The 22,892-nt window shown below is 49.5% G+C and overlaps 1 protein-coding gene across 1 annotated transcript in view; it reads right to left on the reverse strand.

Moving 5' to 3' along the window:
• Positions 1 to 22,892, reverse strand: part of LOC149451657 (uncharacterized) — a 91,372-nt gene that overhangs the window by 62,913 nt on the left and 5,567 nt on the right. The window contains 1 exon segment of the mRNA XM_089690359.1: positions 544 to 549. Coding sequence (XP_089546485.1) covers positions 544 to 549 — 6 coding nt within the window.

Consider the following 22,892-nt stretch of genomic DNA (forward strand, 5'->3'; position numbering starts at 1 on the left):
CCCCTGCACTATATACTCTATGTTGTACATTACATCCTCCTGACCCCTGCACTGTATACTCTGTTGTACATTACATACTCCTGACCCCTGCACTATATACTCTATGTTGTACATTACATACTCCTGACCCCTGCACTATATACTCTATGTTGTACATTACATACTCCTGACCCCTGCACTATATACTCTATGTTGTACATTACATAGTCCTGACCCCTGCACTATATACTCTATGTTGTACATTACATACTCCTGACCCCTGCACTATATACTCTATGTTGTACATTACATCCTCCTGACCCCTGCACTATATACTCTATGTTGTACATTACATATTCCTGACCCCTGCACTATATACTGTATGTTGTACATTACATACTCCTGACCCCTGCACTATATACTCTATGTTGTACATTACATACTCCTGACCCCTGCACTATATACTTTATATTGTACATTACATCCTCCTGACCCCTGCATTATATACTGTAATACATTACATACTCCTCACCCCTGCACTATATACTCTATATTGTACATTACATTCTCCTGACCCCTGCACTATATACTCTATGTTGTACATTACATACTCCTGACCCCTGCACTATATACTCTATGTTGTACATTACATACTCCTGACTTCTGCTCTCCCCCCTCCCCCACTGCTATATATACACATATTATGGATTCTCTTTTGTTCCCCCCATTTCCTACCAGCTGGACATTTTATATCGGATGATGTGATTGGAGCACAGACTTTTACATGGTGATAATAATGTGATAACATCCTCCAACTTTGGACCCTTAAACAGAAATTGATAATGAGGGAGGAGTCAATACCCCAATGATGGTGGTCTTCAGGATCAGTCCAGTCTTCATCTTGGTTGTTCTCCCCCCATCCTCACTCTCTGACCTCTGGTGGGGCTCAGCCCCGCTGTTCTTCATGACTAAATCATGGACTAAATAAGGAAGTGCAGTACTTCTTGTGTTGGGAAGATGGCGATGAGTGATAGAGGGGGCGGGGACCCTTGTCCTATAATCCCCTCATCACTGTCCCTCCTATAAAAGACAGTTCTGGTTGTTTCCTCACTCTCTGACTAAGGTCCGTGAATAAAGAAATGACCTGGTAGGAGATCAGAGGAGCCATTTTCTAGTTCCCTTGAGGGTGGAATTGTCAGCTCCTCAGAGATCAAGCTGCCTGATGTGGGCGGAGTCCTGGTTTGGGGGAACCAATCAGCTCCTGTCTAGTAATCCTCTTTGTCTTTGTATTTTAGTCCATGGCCGGGAGATGAGGAAAACCTCTGAGGATTGTCTCACTTTGTCTCCAGACTGGAAAGTAGAAGATGAGGACATCACACAGTATAGTCCAGGAGAAAACCCGGCTCCCTCCAATGTCCATCCGGCACCACCCAGTGTAGATGGACCATCGGATTCCTCGTATCCTGAGGAACATCAGACTGTGCGGGACCGGGCCGGCCTTTCAACAGAGAAGAGGTTCTCCTGTCCTGAGTGTGGGAAGGGTTTCCGGTGTAAATCAGAGCTTAATGTGCATAAAAGATCTCACACAGGAGAAAAGCCATATTCCTGTCCTGAGTGCAGGAAATGTTTTGCCAAAAAATCAGTACTTGTCAACCATCAGAAATCTCATATGGTAGAGAAGCCATATTCATGTCCTGAGTGCGGGAAATGTTTTTCATTGAGGTCCTATCTTTCCATACATCAGAGATCACACACGGGGGAGAAGCCATATTCCTGTCCTGAGTGCGGGAAATGTTTTTCCGTGAAGTCCAATCTTTACACACATAAGAGGTCTCACACAGGGGTGAAGCCATATTCCTGTCCTGAGTGTGGGAAATGTTTTTTAGTGAGGTCCCATCTTTCCAGTCATCAGAGATGTCACACGGGGGAGAAGCCATATTCCTGTCCTGAATGTGGGAAATATTTTTCACAGACGTCCCATCTTTACAGACATCAGAGATCTCACATGGGGAGAAGCCACTTTCCTGTCCTGAGTGAGGGAAATGTTCCTCACTGAAGTCCTGTCTTCCTGTACATCAGGGGTCCCACACAACCCTGGAGGTGTATTAGTGCCTTGAGTGCGGGAAATGTCTTCTAGATGAATGTTGCTGGACATCCCAGCTCTCGTGGGGAAGAAGCACACCCTGATATACACCTCAGATATACTCCATGGCTGATCTTCATCATGGAAGAAACAGTTCATAAGGAGATCAGAGGTCCCCAAAGACATGGATGAAGTGTGGGACCAGGTTGGCCATTGATGGCAGAAGAATAAAAATGGAGTCCTGACCTGTCATTGGCTGAGTACATTTTGTGGTGGGAGATTTCACAAACACTCGGAGGTCTGTTTTTAAAAAGTTAACCAAAAGAATGTGACATGAATTCACCGAGCAATGACAAATGTTGGGTATTCTTTATAAATGGGAGCAAAATAAGTAAGGCCTGTGTAATGTACAACTTATTATATAGGCTGTAAAGTTTTGAACTTTATAGTATCAAGAGTATGTAATGTACAACATAGAGTATATAGTGCAGGGGTCAGGAGTATGTAATGTACAACATATAGTATATAGTGCAGGGGTCAGGAGTATGTAATGTACAACAGAGTATATAGTGCAGGGGTCAGGAGTATGTAATGTACAACATAGAGTATATAGTGCAGGGGTCAGGAGTATGTAATGTACAACATAGAGTATATAGTGCAGGGGTCAGGAGTATGTAATGTACAACAGAGTATATAGTGCAGGGGTCAGGAGTATGTAATGTACAACATAGAGTATATAGTGCAGGGGTCAGGAGTATGTAATGTACAACATATAGTATATAGTGCAGGGGTCAGGAGTATGTAATGTACAACAGAGTATATAGTGCAGGGGTCAGGAGTATGTAATGTACAACATAGAGTATATAGTGCAGGGGTCAGGAGTATGTAATGTACAACATAGAGTATATAGTGCAGGGGTCAGGAGTATGTAATGTACAACAGAGTATATAGTGCAGGGGTCAGGAGTATGTAATGTACAACATAGAGTATATAGTGCAGGGGTCAGGAGTATGTAATGTACAACATAGAGTATATAGTGCAGGGGTCAGGACTATGGAATGTACAACATAGAGTATATAGTGCAGGGGTCAGGAGTATGTAATGTACAACATAGAGTATATAGTGCAGGGGCCAAGAGTATGTAATGTACAACATAGAGTATATAGTGCAGGGGTCAGGAGGATGTAATGTACAACATGGAGTATATAGTGCAGGGGTCAGGAGGATGTAATGTACAACAGAGTATATAGTGCAGGGGTCAGGAGTATGTAATGTACAACATAGAGTATATAGTGCAGGGGTCAGGAGTATGTAATGTACAACATGGAGTATATAGTGCAGGGGTCAGGAGTATGTAATGTACAACATGGAGTATACAGTGCAGGGGTCAGGAGTATGTAATGTACAACATAGAGTATATAGTGCAGGGGTCAGGAGTATGTAAAGTACAGTATACAGTGCAAGGGTCAGGAGTATGTAATGTACAACATACAGTATACAGTGCAGGGGTCAGGAGTATGTAATGTACAACATAGAGTATATAGTGCAGGGGTCAGGAGTATGTAATGTACAACAAAGAGTATATAGTGCAGGGGTCAGGAGTATGTAATGTACAACATAGAGTATATAGTGCAGGGGTCAGGAGTATGTAATGTACAACAAAGAGTATATAGTGCAGGGGTCAGGAGTATGTAATGTACAACATAGAGCATATAGTGCAGGGGTCAGGAGTATGTAATGTACAACATAGAATATATAGTGCAGGGGTCAGGAGTATGTAATGTACAATATAAATTATATAGTATAAGGGTAACAAAGTTAGGAGTGTATTATCCTGCGCCTGTAATGAATGAATAGTGCAGACATACACCATACAATGTGATAAGTTATATAATAATCAAACTAAATAAAATCTGTAAATATTATTTGCGGTGTGTATGGAATTCACAATTAGACACGGCTGTATACAGAGGCAGACAGCCCCCGGCCAAATCCCACTAAAGAAGTCACATGGTGTGATGATGTGTGTGGGCGGAGCCGGGTGTCAGTGCTGAGACCGGAAGTGACATGGGAGCCGTGGCCCCGCTGTGTGTACTACATGCCGGTATTCTTCATGTAAATGTGAGTGGATTTGTTCCTTCATAAACACACCTTTTCATCTATAGTACACTATGGGGACCTCCTGTCTTCTAGGAGATCAGGGACCCAGTGTCCCCGGTGCTCCCCAGTGTTTCCTAATGTCTCCCAGTATCCCCTGATGCCTCCCAGTGTATCCCAGTATCCCCTGATGCCTCCCAGTGTATCCCAGTATCCCCTGATGGCTCCCAGTGTATCTCAGTGTCCCCTGATGCCTCCCAGTGTATCCCAGTATCCCCTGATGCCTCCCAGTATCCCCTGATGGCTCCCAGTGTATCTCAGTGTCCCCTGATGCCTCCCAGTGTATCCCAGTGTCCCCTGATGCCTCCCAGTGTATCCCAGTATCCCCTGATGGCTCCCAGTGTATCTCAGTGTCCCCTGATGCCTCCCAGTGTATCCCAGTATCCCCTGATGGCTCCCAGTGTATCTCAGTGTCCCCTGATGCCTCCCAGTGTATCCCAGTGTCCCCTGATGCCTCCCAGTGTATCCCAGTATCCCCTGATGGCTCCCAGTGTATCTCAGTGTCCCCTGATGCCTCCCAGTGTATCTCAGTGTCCCCTGATGCCTCCCAGTGTATCCCAGTATCCCCTGATGCCTCCCAGTGTCCCCTGATGCCTCCCAGTGTATCTCAGTGTCCCCTGATGCCTCTCAGTGTATTTCAGTATCTCCCGATGCCTCCCAGTGTTTCCCAATGTCTCCCAGTGTCCCCTGATGCCTCCCAGTGTATCCCAGTATCCCTGGTGCTCCCCAGTGTTTCCCAATGTCTCCCCTGATGCCTCCCAGTGTATCCCAGTGTCCCCTGATGCCTCCCAGTGTATCCCAGTGTCCCCTGATGCCTCCCAGTGTATCCCAGCATCCCCTAGTTTATCCCAGTATCCCTGGTGCTCCACAGTGTTTCCCAATGTCTCCCAGTCTCCCCTAATGCCTCCCAGTGTATCCCAGTGTCCCCTGATGCCTCCCAGTGTATCCCAGTGTCCCCTGATGCCTCCCAGTGTATCCCAGCATCCCCTAGTCTATCCCAGTATCCCTGGTGCTCCACAGTGTTTCCCAATGTCTCCCAGTCTCCCCTAATGCCTCCCAGTGTATCCCAGTGTCCCCTGATGCCTCCCAGTGTATCCCAGTATCCCCTGATGCCTCCCAGTGTATCCCAGTGTCCCCTGATGCCTCCCAGTGTATCCCATGATACCTCCCAGTATCCCAGGATGTCTCCCAGTGTATCCCAGTGTCCCCTGATGCCTCCCAGTGTATCCCAGTATCCAATGATGCCTCCCAGTGTATCCCAGTATCCCCTGATGCCTCCCAGTGTTTCCCAATGTCTCCCAGTATCCCCTGATGCTTCCCAGTGTTTCTCAGTATCCCCTGATGCCTCCCAGTATCCCCTGATGCCTCCCAGTGTATCCAAGTGTCCCCTGATGCCTCCCAGTGTATCCCAGTGTCCCCTGATGCCTCCCAGTGTATCCCAGTGTCCCCTGATGCCTCTCAATGTATCCCAGTATCCCCTGATGCCTCCCAGTGTATCCCAGCATCCCCTAGTCTATCCCAGTATCCCTGGTGCTCCACAGTGTTTCCCAATGTCTCCCAGTCTCCCCTAATGCCTCCCAGTGTATCCCAGTGTCCCCTGATGCCTCCCAGTGTATCCCAGTGTCCCCTGATGCCTCTCAATGTATCCCAGTATCCCCTGATGCCTCCCAGTGTATCCCAGCATCCCCTAGTCTATCCCAGTATCCCTGGTGCTCCACAGTGTTTCCCAATGTCTCCCAGTCTCCCCTAATGCCTCCCAGTGTATCCCAGTGTCCCCTGATGCCTCCCAGTGTATCCCAGTGTCCCCTGATGCCTCCCAGTGTATCCCAGCATCCCCTAGTCTATCCCAGTATCCCTGGTGCTCCACAGTGTTTCCCAATGTCTCCCAGTCTCCCCTAATGCCTCCCAGTGTATCCCAGTGTCCCCTGATGCCTCCCAGTGTATCCCAGTATCCCCTGATGCCTCCCAGTGTATCCCAGTGTCCCCTGATGCCTCCCAGTGTATCCCATGATACCTCCCAGTATCCCAGGATGTCTCCCAGTGTATCCCAGTGTCCCCTGATGCCTCCCAGTATATCCCAGTATCCAATGATGCCTCCCAGTGTATCCCAGTATCCCCTGATGCCTTCCAGTGTTTCCCAATGTCTCCCAGTGTACCCTAATGCTTCCCAATGTCTCCCAGTATCCCCTGATGCTTCCCAGTGTTTCTCAGTATCCCCTGATGCCTCCCAGTATCCCCTGATGCCTCCCAGTGTATCCAAGTGTCCCCTGATGCCTCCCAGTGTATCCCAGTGTCCCCTGATGCCTCCCAGTGTATCCCAGTGTCCCCTGATGCCTCTCAATGTATCCCAGTATCCCCTGATGCCTCCCAGTGTATCCCAGTATCCCCTAGTGTATCCCAGTATCCCTGGTGCTCCCCAGTGTTTCCCAATGTCTCCCCTGATGCCTCCCAGTGTATCCCAGTGTCCCCTGATGCCTCCCAGTGTATCCCAGTGTCCCCTGATGCCTCCCAGTGTATCCCAGTGTCCCCTGATGCCTCCCAGTGTATCTCAGTGTCCCCTGATGCCTCCCAGTGTATCCCAGTATCCCCTGATGCCTCCCAGTGTCCCCTGATGCCTCCCAGTTTATCCCAGTATCCCCTGATGCCTCCCAGTGTATCTCAGTGTCCCCTGATGCCTCCCAGTGTATCTCAGTGTCCCCTGATGCCTCTCAGTGTATTTCAGTATCTCCCGATGCCTCCCAGTGTTTCCCAATGTCTCCCAGTGTCCCCTGATGCCTCCCAGTGTATCCCAGTATCCCCTAGTGTATCCCAGTATCCTTGGTGCTCCCCAGTGTTTCCCAATGTCTCCCCTGATGCCTCCCAGTGTATCCCAGTGTCCCCTGATGCCTCCCAGTGTATCCCAGTGTCCCCTGATGCCTCCCAGTGTATCCCAGCATCCCCTAGTCTATCCCAGTATCCCTGGTGCTCCACAGTGTTTCCCAATGTCTCCCAGTCTCCCCTAATGCCTCCCAGTGTATCCCAGTGTCCCCTGATGCCTCCCAGTGTATCCCAGTATCCCCTGATGCCTCCCAGTGTATCCCAGTGTCCCCTGATGCCTCCCAGTGTATCCCATGATACCTCCCAGTATCCCAGGATGTCTCCCAGTGTATCCCAGTGTCCCCTGATGCCTCCCAGTGTATCCCAGTATCCAATGATGCCTCCCAGTGTATCCCAGTATCCCCTGTTGCCTCCCAGTGTATCCCATGATACCTCCCAGTGTTTTCCAGTATCCCATGATGTCTCCCAGTGTATCCCAGTCTCCCCTGATGCCTCCCAGTGTATCCCAGTATCCAATGATGCCTCCCAGTGTATCCCAGTATCCCCTGATGCCTCCCAGTGTATCCCAGTATCCCCTGATGCCTCCCAGTGTATCCCAGTGTCCCCTGATACCTCCCAGTGTATCCCAGTATCCCCTGATGCCTCCCAGTGTATCCCAGTGTCCCCTGATGCCTCCCAGTGTATCTCAGTATCCCCTGATGCCTCCCAGTGTATCCCAGTATCCAATGATGCCTCCCAGTGTATCCCAGTTTCCCCTGATGCCTCCCAGTGTATCCCAGTGTCCCCTGATGCCTCCCAGTGTATCTCAGTATCCCCTGATGCCTCCCAGTGTTTCCCAATGTCTCCCAGTGTACCCTAATGCTTCCCAATGTCTCCCAGTATCCCCTGATGCTTCCCAGTGTTTCTCAGTATCCCCTGATGCCTCCCAGTATCCCCTGATGCCTCCCAGTGTATCCCAGTGTCCCCTGATGCCTCCCAGTGTATCCCAGTGTCCCCTGATGCCTCTCAATGTATCCCAGTATCCCCTGATGCCTCCCAGTATCCCCTAGTGTATCCCAGTATCCCTGGTGCTCCCCAGTGTTTCCCAATGTCTCCCCTGATGCCTCCCAGTGTATCCCAGTGTCCCCTGATGCCTTCCAGTGTATCTCAGTGTCCCCTGATGCCTCCCAGTGTATCCCAGTGTCCCCTGATGCCTCCCAGTGTATCCCAGTATCCCCTGATGCCTCCCAGTGTATCCCAGTGTCCCCTGATGCCTCCCAGTGTATCCCATGATACCTCCCAGTGTATCCCAGTATCCCCTGACGCCTCCCAGTGTATCCCAGTGTCCCCTGATGCCTCCCAGTGTATCCCATGATACCTCCCAGTGTATCCCAGTATCCCATGATGTCTCCCAGTGTATCCCAGTGTCCCCTGATGCCTCCCAGTGTATCCCAGTATCCAATGATGCCTCCCAGTGTATCCCAGTGTCCCCTGATGCCTCCCAGTGTATCCCAGTATCCAATGATGCCTCCCAGTGTATCCCAGTGTCCCCTTATGCCTCCCAGTGTATCCCAGTATCCCCCAATGTCCTCTGCTGTGTTTTCCAGCTGTAGTAAAGTCATATATTTGTTTGTTTGGCAAGCTCTAGATTTAGAGAAGGATCAGGTCCCATTCACACCTGAGTGTATCTCCAGAGTATCTCCAAGCTCCAAAACCCTCAGCAGCCACAATTCCATGGTATTCAGATGTGCCTGTTCATACCTGAGTGTATCTCCAGGCTCCAAAACCCTCAGCAGCCACAATTCCCTGGTATTCAGATGTGCCTGTTCACACCTGAGTGTATCTCCAGAGTATCTCCAAGCTCCAAAACCCTCAGCATCCACAATTCCATGGTTTTCAGATGTGCCTGTTCACACCTGAGTGTATCTCCAGAGTATCTCCAAGCTCCAAAACCCTCAGCATCCACAATTCCATGGTTTTCAGATGTGCCTGTTCACACCTGAGTGTATCTCCAGAGTATCTCCAAGCTCCAAAACCCTCAGCATCCACAATTCCATGGTTTTCAGATGTACCCGTTCACACCTGAGTGTATCTCCAGAGTATCTCCAAGCTCCAAAACCCTCAGCATCCACAATTCCATGGTTTTCAGATGTGCCCGTTCACACCTGAGTGTATCTCCAGAGTATCTCCAAGCTCCAAAACCCTCAGCATCCACAATTCCATGGTTTTCAGATGTGCCGTTCACACCTGAGTGTATCTCCAGAGTATCTCCAAGCTCCAAAACCCTCAGCATCCACAATTCCATGGTTTTCAGATGTGCCTGTTCACACCTGAGTGTATCTGCAAGCTCCAAAACCCTCAGCATCCACAATTCCATGGTTTTCAGATGTGCCTGTTCATACCTGAGTGTATCTCCAGAGTATCTCCAAGCTCCAAAACCCTCAGCATCCACAATTCCATGGTTTTCAGATGTGCCCGTTCACACCTGAGTGTATCTCCATAGTATCTCTAAGCTCCAAAACCCTCAGCATCCACAATTCCCTGGTATTCAGATGTGCCTGTTCACACCTGAGTGTATCTCCAGAGTATCTCCAAGCTCCAAAACCCTCAGCATCCACAATTCCATGGTTTTCAGATGTGCCTGTTCACACCTGAGTGTATCTCCAAGCTCCAAAACCCTCAGCATCCACAATTCCATGGTATTCAGATGTGCCCATTCACACCTGAGTGTATCTCCAGTGTATCTCCAAGCTCCAAAACCCTCAGCATCCACAATTCCATGGTTTTCAGATGTGCCTGTTCACACCTGAGTGTATCTCCAAGCTCCAAAACCCTCAGCATCCACAATTCCATGGTTTTCAGATGTGCCTGTTCACACCTGAGTGTATCTCCAGAGTATCTCCAGGCTCCAAAACCCTCAGCATCCACAATTCCATGGTTTCAGATGTGCCTGTTCACACCTGAGTGTATCTCCAGAGTATCTCCAAGCTCCAAAACCCTCAGCATCCACAATTCCATGGTTTCAGATGTGCCTGTTCACACCTGAGTGTATCTCCAGAGTATCTCCAGGCTCCAAAACCCTCAGCATCCACAATTCCATGGTTTCAGATGTGCCTGTTCACACCTGAGTGTATCTGCAAGCTCCAAAACCCTCAGCATCCACAATTCCATGGTTTTCAGATGTGCCCGTTCACACCTGAGTGTATCTCCAGAGTATCTCCAAGCTCCAAAACCCTCAGCATCCACAATTTCATGGTTTTCAGATGTGCCTGTTCACACCTGAGTGTATCTCCAAGCTCCAAAACCCTCAGCATCCACAATTCCATGGTTTTCAGATGTGCCCGTTCACACCTGAGTGTATCTCCAGAGTATCTCCAAGCTCCAAAACCCTCAGCATCCACAATTCCATGGTTTTCAGATGTGCCCGTTCACACCTGAGTGTATCTCCAGAGTATCTCCAAGCTCCAAAACCCTCAGCATCCACAATTCCATGGTTTTCAGATGTGCCCGTTCACACCCGAGTGTATCTCCAGAGTATCTCCAAGCTCCAAAACCCTCAGCATCCACAATTCCATGGTTTTCAGATGTGCCCGTTCACACCTGAGTGTATCTCCAGAGTATCTCCAAGCTCCAAAACCCTCAGCATCCACAATTCCATGGTTTTCAGATGTGCCTGTTCACACCTGAGTGTATCTCCAAGCTCCAAAACCCTCAGCATCCACAATTCCATGGTTTTCAGATGTGCCTGTTCATACCTGAGTGTATCTCCAGAGTATCTCCAAGCTCCAAAACCCTCAGCATCCACAATTCCATGGTTTTCAGATGTGCCTGTTCATACCTGAGTGTATCTCCAGAGTATCTCCAAGCTCCAAAACCCTCAGCATCCACAATTCCATGGTTTTCAGATGTGCCTGTTCATACCTGAGTGTATCTCCAGAGTATCTCCAAGCTCCAAAACCCTCAGCATCCACAATTCCATTGTTTTCAGATGTGCCCGTTCACACCTGAGTGTATCTCCAGAGTATCTCCAAGCTCCAAAACCCTCAGCATCCACAATTCCATGGTTTTCAGATGTGCCTGTTCACACCTGAGTGTATCTCCAAGCTCCAAAACCCTCAGCATCCACAATTCCATGGTATTCAGATGTGCCCGTTCACACCTGAGTGTATCTCCAGTGTATCTCCAAGCTCCAAAACCCTCAGCATCCACAATTCCATGGTTTTCAGATGTGCCTGTTCACACCTGAGTGTATCTCCAGAGTATCTCCAGGCTCCAAAACCCTCAGCATCCACAATTCCATGGTTTCAGATGTGCCTGTTCACACCTGAGTGTATCTCCAGAGTATCTCCAAGCTCCAAAACCCTCAGCATCCACAATTCCATGGTTTTCAGATGTGCCTGTTCACACCTGAGTGTATCTCCAGAGTATCTCCAAGCTCCAAAACCCTCAGCATCCACAATTCCATGGTTTTCAGATGTGCCCGTTCACACCTGAGTGTATCTCCAGAGTATCTCCAAGCTCCAAAACCCTCAGCATCCACAATTCCATGGTTTTCAGATGTGCCCGTTCACACCCGAGTGTATCTCCAGAGTATCTCCAAGCTCCAAAACCCTCAGCATCCACAATTCCATGGTTTTCAGATGTGCCTGTTCACACCTGAGTGTATCTCCAAGCTCCAAAACCCTCAGCATCCACAATTCCATGGTATTCAGATGTGCCCGTTCACACCTGAGTGTATCTCCAGTGTATCTCCAAGCTCCAAAACCCTCAGCATCCACAATTCCATGGTTTTCAGATGTGCCTGTTCACACCTGAGTGTATCTCCAGAGTATCTCCAAGCTCCAAAACCCTCAGCATCCACAATTCCATGGTTTTCAGATGTGCCCGTTCACACCTGAGTGTATCTCCAGAGTATCTCCAAGCTCCAAAACCCTCAGCATCCACAATTCCATGGTTTTCAGATGTGCCTGTTCACACCTGAGTGTAGCATTGTTTGAAAAAATACATGAGCTTCTTGTAGCTACAAGCTTCAGTTGTTTTTTTGGCCACAATAGACTTCAATGGGAGCACCTGAAAAAAACATGGAAAGCTCACATATTGCGTGTTTTTTTTCCCTCAAATAACTTGCTTTCCACTGGCTAAAACAAGTTCAAAAACAGAGCCTGCAAAACGACCAAAGACTCCCAGCTGAAGTGTGAATGCAGGCTTGAGTGAGCGTCAATGTGTGAGTGTCAGGCCCGGGTATACGGGGGTCCCGGAGTTCATGCGTACATCGGACTCCTGGGGGTGTTGGAAGCCATAAAGTTGGACCTGGGGGTGATGATAATTGGTGTCATTTTGCTCTCTGGATTATGGCCGGCATTGTCTTCTGACCTCACAAGTCCTTGACCACATAACTGGGTCTCAGTAAGTCACTATAGATCTCTGCAAATTCTACGTATAGGCAGCCCCTTCACCTGCGGTCACCTCTTTCCGAGTCCTTTTGTGGTCACCGGTATGATTTCCCGGACATGTGCCAGTGTTGACCGGCTGGTAGCCTGAGCCTTGCCAGGAAAGGTATCACTCATATTAAATGTCAGCACATGTCCTCTCCACAACCCTTTTCATTTCACCAGATCCTCGATGGATGACTCGGTAGAAACCACCACTGAATATATGGCTGCCAGGAAGGTTCACGAATGGTGGATTTCAAAGCCTTGAGATGCTTGTAGCTGGATAGGCTGAGAAAGACGAATAGGAAGCCTCTCACCCACTACAGACATTCTACAGCAGCTGTGTATTCATTAAAGCCCCCAAATCTATCCTTGCAGGGCCCCCCATACACATAATACAAGGGTTAGTACTCAATATGTCTAGGGGTGAGACCAAGGGGCAACCAATGGGGTTACTTACCATAACCCCCTCTCCGGCACTGTCCTCTTACCCCTGTAGCTCCACCCTGTGGGCGGTCCCTCAGTAGGCATCATCAGTACAGTGCGGGGCTATAAACCATACATTGGATGTGAATGGGGCGAGCATACATGAGCAGCTTGGAGGAGAGGGCTGCAGTGACCCGGTCCGACCACTAGAGCGAGGCTGCTGTCACAGAGAATGAGGTCACTGATTCCCTGTATTCTGGCACCCCCAGAGTAACCCATGTAGTGCAGGGGGCCCCACGGCAGGTTTTGTGTCCCCGGAGTGGGGTTTTAGTACATCATCATGTGTTTGTATTTCTTATAAATGCAATCAGTGTAAATCCAGGTCACATGTTTGCGTTTGATGCGTGCGCACGTCCTGGATACAGTCCATTCATTTGATGGGGCTGCTGTCCTCATGAGAAATGCAGTGAAGAAGTCCTCAAACCTTGTTTTATAACAGGTCACACGGAACCACGGGGTTTTACACATGAAACCATCACATTTATTGATGCGTGGGGGGGCCATTACCATTAGGAATGAAATGCAGTCCTATGCATCTACCAGAGAGTGGCACATTTTACCTGGAACACGCGTGATCGTGCACCCAACGCATGTGCAGTTCCTTTACAGCAGAGCTCAGATTGGGAAAGGGAGAGGCAGCGTAAAGAGCCAATCAGTTTGCTTGCAGTGTGTATGTGATAACTGGGAACATATGAGTGTGTGGGGAAGGCAGATGTGTTTTATTCTACATTTAGGTGCATTGCAGGCCATGTAGTGCACTCTGCTGTGATTGGTTCATCAGGACAGACGTCAGAGGAGAATGAACAAACTGACCCAATCAGCAGAACATCCCTCCTATGGCGGCCGTACGTGGCTCCATACAACTGATTGGTCAATGTCTGATCTGACTAAAGGATTGAATGGGAAATGTATGAACAGAGACAAAGCCAGCACGGCTGAATAACGAGTGACAGACAGTGACGGGTCGTCTCATTGTGATGGAAAATCACATCTGATTTATATTCTTCTTCATTCATCAAACAATGATCACTGAGGGAGGTTCCTGGCATCTCTGCACACCCTTGTTGATCTACAGGTACAATAATGCCATTGATTCATGCGGTACAATTGATTATTTTCCTTCCCACACAACCAATCAGCTTGGGTCAATGGAAACCTTTCGCTCATCGCTCCGCCATCTTTGTCTGGCTTGATGGCTTTGTTGAATCAGACATTGATCGTTCAGTTTGATCTCACTGTGTATGGGCACTCTAAGATAGTTGCCCCAGAACAAGTGTTCCCATTTGCCCTCTATTCTTGTTCTGGGGCCAACAGTCACATTTTACATTTCCCGTTATCTTCTATTTCACGGCATTTCCCCAGCAAGACTTATTTATTACTGCCACTACATGTCCTTTGTCTGTTAGCCAGCATCATTCAACCCACTTCATCTGAGCCCAGGTCATCCTGGGCTTGCTACCACCTGTGAATAGACACTGAAAGGAGAAGCAGCAGAGTAATGAACTCATCTCATCACTCTGCTCTCTCCTCCTGTCAGCATGCTTCTGTCAGCATATGACCTGATTGGCTCCTTGTATTGTAGGGAGGCCATCAGCCCTGTAAGCTCCCGCTAGAAATGTGATCTGACCTCCCACAGGTAGTCTGTCCTTCCTATATACTGGGGAACCTCTCATTTGTCCATATATACCCAATAAAGGACCGGCTATTAGCACCAGAAGACTGAGCTGATACTCTGCCTGGTGATGATTGTTCATTCATTTTATGTGGAGCTGCTGTGTCCTGATAACTAGAGATGAGCGAATCGAACCAGGCGAACCGGAATTCGATACGAATTGCAGGAAAAATTCGATTTGCGTCGAATCCGAAAATTTGCCTACTTCGGGTGCGCGAATCGAATTTTTCCCGATCAGCCGGCAAAAGTGTCCCTGCAGAGAGCTCCGCTATTTCTGACATTTCTCTGACAGTTCCTTCACATGTACAGCGGTTGAAACATTGTATCTATTAGTTTCCATTTAGGATACAGATGTTTCAACCGCTGTACATGTGAAGGAGCTGTCAGAGAACTGTCAGAAATAGAGGAACTCTGCACATACACTTTTTGCCGGTTTGGAATTCTTATTTTCATCCTACTTCTTCTTCTTCTTCATCCTCATCCTCAGAAGAAGAAGAAGAGGATGAGGATGAAGAAGAAGAAGAAGAAGTAGGATGAAAATAAGAATAATTCCAAGCCGGCAAAAAGTGTATCTGCAGAGCTCCTCTAAGTGTATCTGCAGAATGTCATTTATGGAAACAAATAGATACAATGTTTCAACCGCTGTATGGAGTGAGTGTCCCAGAACTGTCAGAAATAGCCTAAGAAATAGCGGAGCTCTGCAGATACACTTTTTGCCAGCTTGGAATTCTCCTTCTTCTCATCCTTCTTCTTCTTCTCATCCTTCTTCTTCTTCTCATCCTTCTTCTTCTTCTTCTCATCCTTCTCCTTCTTCTCATCCTTCTCCTTCTTCTCATCCTTCTCCTTCTTCTCATCCTTCTTCTTCTTCTCATCCTTCTCCTTCTTCTCATCCTTCTTCTTCTCATCCTTCTCCTTCTTCTCATCCTTCTTCTCATCCTTCTCCTTCTTCTCATCCTTCTCCTTCTTCTCATCCTTCTCCTTCTCCTTCTTCTCATCCTTCTCCTTCTTCTCATCCTTCTCCTTCTTCTCATCCTTCTCCTTCTTCTCATCCTTCTCCTTCTTCTCATCCTTCTTCTTCTCATCCTTCTCCTTCTTCTCATCCTTCTTCTCATCCTTCTCCTTCTTCTCATCCTTCTCCTTCTTCTCATCCTTCTTCTCATCCTTCTCCTTCTTCTCATCCTTCTCCTTCTTCTCATCCTTCTTCTCATCCTTCTCCTTCTTCTCATCCTTCTCCTTCTTCTCATCCTTCTCCTTCTCCTTCTTCTCATCCTTCTCCTTCTTCTCATCCTTCTCCTTCTTCTAATCCTTCTTCTCATCCTTCTCCTTCTTCTCATCCTTCTTCTCATCCTTCTCCTTCTCCTTCCCCCTCTTCTCATCCTTCTCCTTCTTCTCATCCTTCTCCTTCTCCTTCTTCTCATCCTTCTCCTTCTTCTCCTTCTCCTTCTTCTCATCCTTCTCCTTCTTCTCATCCTTCTCCTTCTCCTTCTTCTCATCCTTCTCCTTCTTCTCATCCTTCTTCTCATCCTTCTCCTTCTTCTCATCCTTCTTCTCATCCTTCTTCTCATCCTTCTCCTTCTTCTCATCCTTCTCCTTCTTCTCATCCTTCTTCTCATCCTTCTCCTTCTTCTCATCCTGCTTCTCATCCTTCTCCTTCTTCTCATCCTTCTCCTTCTTCTCGTCCTTCTCCTTCTTCTCATCCTTCTCCTTCTCCTTCTTCTCATCCTTCTCCTTCTCCATCTTCTCATCCTTCTCCTTCTCCATCTTCTCATCCTTCTCCTTCTCCTTCTCCTTCTTCTCATCCTTCTCTTTCTTCTCATCCTTCTCCTTCTTCTCATCCTTCTCCTTCTTCTCATCCTTCTCCTTCTTCTCATCCTTCTCCTTCTCCTTCTTCTCATCCTTCTCCTTCTCCTTCTTCTCATCCTTCTCCTTCTTCTCATCCTTCTCCTTCTCCTTCTTCTCATCCTTCTCCTTCTTCTCATCCTTCTCCTTCTCCTTCTTCTCATCCTTCTCCTTCTCCTTCTCCTTCCTCATCTCCAAGGGCATTTAAATTAAAGGTACAGTGTTCTGCACTAATTTAAAGGCTCTCTGAAGCCTAGAAACCCTTTTTATAAGTTATCTTCGTAGCGAATAAATTCGCATCGAATCGAATTTCTTCCTGAAATTCGCCGAATCAGCCGAATCGAATTTTTGAATACTTCGCTCATCTCTACTGATAACCATCTGAATGATGGCAACTCTTCATATTTACAACTGACACTCTGACCACATTATTAGGGTTTGGTGACATTTGGACTTCTCTTTTATCCTCTTTGATCTCTTCCTCTGGATATACATTTGGACCCCTCTTTTTTTCCACTGTGATGTCCCCCTAGATATACAGACAGACCCCTCTATCCCTGTGATCACCCCCAGAAATACATTTGGACCCCTCTTTTTCACCGCTGTGATCTCCTCCTAGATATACAGACAGACCCCTCTATCCCTGTGATCACCCCCAGAAATACATTTGGACCCCTCTTTTTCTCCGCTGTGATCTCCCCCTAGATATACAGACAGACCCCTCTATCCCTGTGATCACCCCCAGAAATACATTTGGACCCCTCTTTTTATCTGCTGTGATCTCCCCCTAGATATACAGACAGACTACTCTTTTTATCCCCTGTTCCCCCCACCCCCCGGATATACGCTGCTCAAAACAATTAAAGGCAGACTTTGTAATCAGAGTATAGCATAGTCAATGTAACTCCTGGGATATTGATCTGGTCAGGTAAGTAGCAGAGGGGGTTGTTCATCAGTTTCAGCTGCTTTGGTGTTCATCATGATTGGATTCCAGGTTTTGAACTAAGAATGATAATTCTATTTGACACAAGAGATAACGGCCTTAATTTGGACCTGGGATTCCTCAATCATTATCCCACAGTTTTATGACTCCCTCTGTGAGTGTTATTCCCCCCCCCCCCAGTCTTTGCTTTCTTTACTGTGTCTTATCTCTAGTCTTTCTGTTTTTTTATTTGTTTTTTTTCTCATCCCCACATCTCTTCTAACATTCTGCTAAAACTTTGTAATAGTACTGCTTGGACCCTGAATAAGGGGACATACCCAAAAGCTTGTCCTCAAAATTGTATGTTAGTGCAAATAAAAAAAGTATCACGTCAGTACTCAATTGGTGTTAATGAAATTACCAACAGGTGCTTTAGATGGGCAACAGTGAGACAACCCCCAAAACAGGAATGATTTTACAGGTAGAGGCCACTGACATTTTTTCCCTTCTCATCTTTTCTGACTGTTTTTCACTAGTTTGGCATTTGGCTCGGGTCAGTGTCACTACTGGTAGCATGAGGCCATACCTGGACCCTACAGAGGTTGCACAGGCAGTCCAACTCCTCCAGGATGGCACATCAATACATGGCATTGCCAGAAGGTTTGCTGTGTCTCCCAGCACAGAGCATGGAGGAGATTCCAGGAGACAAGAGCACAGAGGAGATTCCAGGAGACAAGAGCATGGAGGAGATTCCAGGAGACAGGCAGTTCCTCTAGGAGAGCTGGACAGGACCATAGAAGGTCCTTAACCCATCAACAGGACCGGTATCTGCTCCTTTGTGCAAGGAGGAACAGGATGAGACCTGCCAGAGCCCTACAAAATGATCTCCAGCAGGCTACTGGTGTGAATGTCTCTGACCAAACAATCAGAAACAGACTTCATGAGGGTGGCCTGAGGGCCCGACATCCTCTAGTGGGCCCTGTGCTCACTGCCCGACACCATAGAGCTGGATTGGCATTTGCCATTGAACCCCAGAATTGGCAGGTCCACCACTGGCGCCCTGTGCTTTTCACAGATGAGAGCAGGCTCACCCTGAGCTCATGTGACAGACATGAAAGGGTCTGGAGAAGCCGTGGAGAACGTTCTGCTGCCTGTGACATGGTTCAGCATGACCGTTTTGTTGGTGGGTCAGTGATGGTCTGGGGAGGCATATCCATGGAGGGACACACAGACCTCTACAGGCTAGACAATGGCACCCTGACTGTCATTAGGTATCGGGATGAAATCCTTGGACCCGTTGCCAGACCCTACACTGGTGCAGTGAGTCCTGGGTTCCTCCTGGTGCAGTGGATCCTGGGTTCCTCCTGGTGCAATGGATCCTGGGTTCCTCCTGGTGCAGGGGGTCCTGGGTTCCTCCTGGTGCAGTGGGTCCTGGGTTCCTCCTGCTGCACTACAATACCCAGCATCATGTGGGGAGAGTATTCAGGCAGTTCCTGGAGGATGAGGGAATTGATACCATTGATTGGCCCACACGCTCACCTGACCTAAATCCAATAGAACACCTCAGGGATGTCATGTTTCGGTCCATCCGACGCCTCCAGGTTGCACCTCAGACTGTCCAGGAGCTCAGTGATGCTGTGATCTAGATCTGGGAGGAAATCCCCTAGGACACCATCCGTGGTCTCATTAGGAACCTCCCCCGATGTTGTCAGGCATGAATACAAGCACATGGGGGTCACACAAACTACTGAGGACATTCTGAGTTGCTGCAATGACATTTCAGCACAATGGTATGACAGGCGGTGCCACCTGTGAGACTCGGCATGTGAAGGTAAAATTGCCGCACTGTGAAGCTAAGCATGGAGGTCACAGCATTGTGTACTCACCCAATCAGCTGCTTTCTTCATTTAGAGGTAGGTGATCAGGGGGCGGGTCTGTGACATCATCCTCTTCTAAGCCCCTCCCATCTGACCGTGCCCATTACTCTCCATGACATGCCGAGCAGAACTTGGTTTTCATGTGATGGGCATTGGGCTGATTTGTGTTCCCCATGGATTGAATTATTAGGTGTAAACCAGGCAGATGGCTTGTTCTGGGGATTGTCAGTGATCACATGTCCTGTTATATGGATTCAATATCCATCACTCAAACAGGGGCACCCACTACCCACCAGGGACTGCAAACCACCAAGGACCTCAGGCTACTATCCCACCTGGGATCGCAAGCCCACCACCCCACCAGGGACCACCAGCCCACCACCCCGCCCTCCGGCGCGCTGTCCCTCTGGTGAAACTCCGGCGACCCAACACCTCCTGATGCCGGGCCCTCATCACCTCCTGAAGCTGTGCACTCAACGCTGGGACTCCAGCACCCCTGACGCCGGGCCTACAACACCTCCAATCACCGCGTCCTACGGCTCGTCCAGCCGCCGCACCACAGTGCCCACCGATGCCGTGCCACAACACCCATGAACGCCGGCCTACAGCACCCACAGACTGCAACCAGCCAGCTGCGGCCCCAGCCGCCCACCACTCCCTCTCCCCTCCTACGATTGGACACTGATGAACTCCGTCATGGCATAACAGACTCTCCCCATCCTCACGTCCTCCCGTTCCCATGCCACCTTCCTCACCCTCCTCCTTCTCTTAACTGCTGGTGACATCTCCCCGAACCCTGGCCCTCCATCTCCCCACTCCCCTTCCCGGCACCCCCCTACTCACACCAACCACCGCAACCCCCTCAATCTCATATCTGCCCCCCTCCTCCCCACATCCACCCCTCCCTTCTCGGTTGCACTCCTGAACGCCCGTTCGGTTTGCAACAAGCTCTCCTCCATCCACAACCTCTTTATCTCCCACTCCCTCACCCTCCTAGCGGTCACCGAAACCTGGATCCAAGCCACCGACTCCACCTCCCCTGCTGCCCTCTCCTATGGAGGCCTCGTCTGGACCCATTCACCTAGACTGAGCGGAGGCAGAGGGGTCGGTATGCTCCTACCACCGCTGAGCACCTTCCAGGTCCTCCCTAACCCCCCCTCCCTATCCTTCTCCTCCTTTGAGGCCCACTGCATCCGGCTCTTCTCTCCCACCCCCCCTAAGGATTGCGGTAATCTATCAGCCTCCTGGTTCCGCATCCCCCTTCCTAGACGACTTTGCCGCCTGGCTTCCCTTCTTCCTCTCTGAGCTACCGGCCATCATCCTAGGCGACTTCAATATCCCGATCAACGCCAACAGCCCAGCGACTTCCCAACTCCTCCTTCTAACCTCCTCCTTCGCGCTCACACAGCACACTCAGTCCTCCACCCACTCCAACGGAAACACCCTGGACCTCATTTTCTCCCACCTCTGCACCCCCCACGACTTCACTAATTCCCCCTTCCCCCTCTCTGACCATCACCTCCTCACATTCTCCATCTCCCCCTCCCTCAACTCCCCCCCGAAGCGTCTAACCATCACCCGCAACCTCCTGACCCATCTCCACCCAGCAGCTGACCGTCTGTATGACAGTATCCTCCCTCTGTCATGCCCTGACCTGGCCACTACTGCATACAACGACTCACTGTCAGCTGCCCTCGACTCCCTGGCACCCCTAACCACGCGTAACATTAGACCCCGACCGCTTCAACCCTGGCAAAATGACCACACAAAATGCCTCAAACGATGCAGTCGCGCGCTGGAGCGCTTATGGCGCAAAACCAGATCCCCTCACGCGTTCTTCCTCTATAAAGCCGCCTACCTCGCCTACACCACCTCCCTCCACGCCGCCAAGCAAGCCTATTTCATAACCCTTATCAACACCCTCTCCACCTGTCCTCACCGGCTCTTCTCTACTTTCAAATCCCTGCTCTCTCCCCCCCCCCCACCGAGCACCTCACTCACCGCCCACGAGATTGCCAATCACTTCCAAAACAAGATTGACGCAATCCGTAAGGACATTGTCAACTTGCAATCCACCTCTCCACCCAGCCTCCCGCCCTCCTTCAACCCCTCAACCCTCCCCTCCCCTGACCTCATAGCCGCACTACCCCCCACTATACCTAATGCCCCGCACATCATCACCTCCCCAACACTCAGCTCCCTCAGCCCAACTACCTCTGAGGAGGTCTCTAAGGTCTTCACTGAAGCCCTCCCTACCACCTGCCCCCTGGACCCTGTCCCCTCACAGCTCCTCCATTCACCCCCCTTCCATCATTCGCTCCCTCACTCACATCTTCAATCTCTCCCTCTCCACTGGCACCTTCCCCTCCCTTCTAAAGCACGCACACATCACCCCCATACTCAAAAAACCCTCCCTTGACCCCACCAACCTTAACAACCTTAGACCCATCTCCTTGTTGCCCTTCACTTCCAAGCTCCTTGAGCGACTGGCCTACAATCGCCTAAGCGCCCACCTCACTGATAACAACCTCCTTGACCCCCTACAGTCCAGCTTCCGTCCCTTGCACTGCCACCGAAACCGCCCTACTTAAAATCACCAATGACCTGCTAACCGCCAAAGCCAATGGCCACTATTCTATCCTTCTGCTCCTCAACCTCTCCGTGGCCTTCGACACTGTTGACCACCCTCTCCTCCTTGCCAAACTGCACTCCCTTGGCATCAAGGACGCTGCTCTCTCCTGGTTCTCCTCCTACCTTTCCCAACGCTCCTTCAGCGTCACCTACAACACTGCCACCTCCCCCTCCCTCCCCCAAGGCTCTGTGCTTGGGCCCCTCCTCTTCTCCATCTATACCTCCTCCCTTGGCAAACTTATTCACTCCCACGGCTTCAATTACCACCTCTATGCCGACGACACCCACATTTACCTCTCCACCCCCCACCTCACCCCCTCACTCTCTGCCCGCATCGCCCACCTCCTAAACGACATATCAGACTGGATGTCGCTCCATTTCCTCAAACTTAACCTATCCAAAACCGAGCTCCTGGTCTTCCCCCCCACCCCGTGCCCCCCCCCCCCCATCTTCTCCATCACTACTAACAACGCCACCATCACTCCCACCCCACACGCCAAAGTCCTGGGTGTCACCCTGGACTCCCACCTCTCCTTCCTACCCCACATCCAACTGCTATCTAGATCATGCAGACTCCACCTCCGCAACATCTCCAAGATACGCACATTCCTCACCCCAGACACCACCAAACAACTCGTACACTCCCTCATCATCTCACGCCTGGACTACTGCAACTCCCTCCTCACTGGCCTACCCAAACGAACGCTATCCCCACTCCAGTCTATCCTGAACTCAGCGGCAAGACTCATCCACCTCACCAACCGCTCCACATCTGCCTCCCCCCTCTGCCAATCCCTTCATTGGCTCCCGATTGCCCAACGCATCAAGTTCAAGCTGCTAACCCTGACCTACAAGGCCATTCACAACGCCGCCCCAAACTACATAACTGACCTGATACCCAAATACTACCCTACCCGTGCCCTCCGCTCCTCACAGGACCTCCTGCTCTCTAGCTCCCTGGTCTCCTCCTCCCACGCCCAATTGCAGGACTTCTCCAGAATAAGTATAAATCAGCACA

This window comes from Staurois parvus, unplaced genomic scaffold (genome assembly GCF_062004578.1).
Source record: "Staurois parvus isolate SC_StPar_1 unplaced genomic scaffold, SC_StPar_1.0 ptg000526l, whole genome shotgun sequence".
In the NCBI taxonomy this organism is placed as follows: Eukaryota; Metazoa; Chordata; class Amphibia; order Anura; family Ranidae; genus Staurois; species Staurois parvus.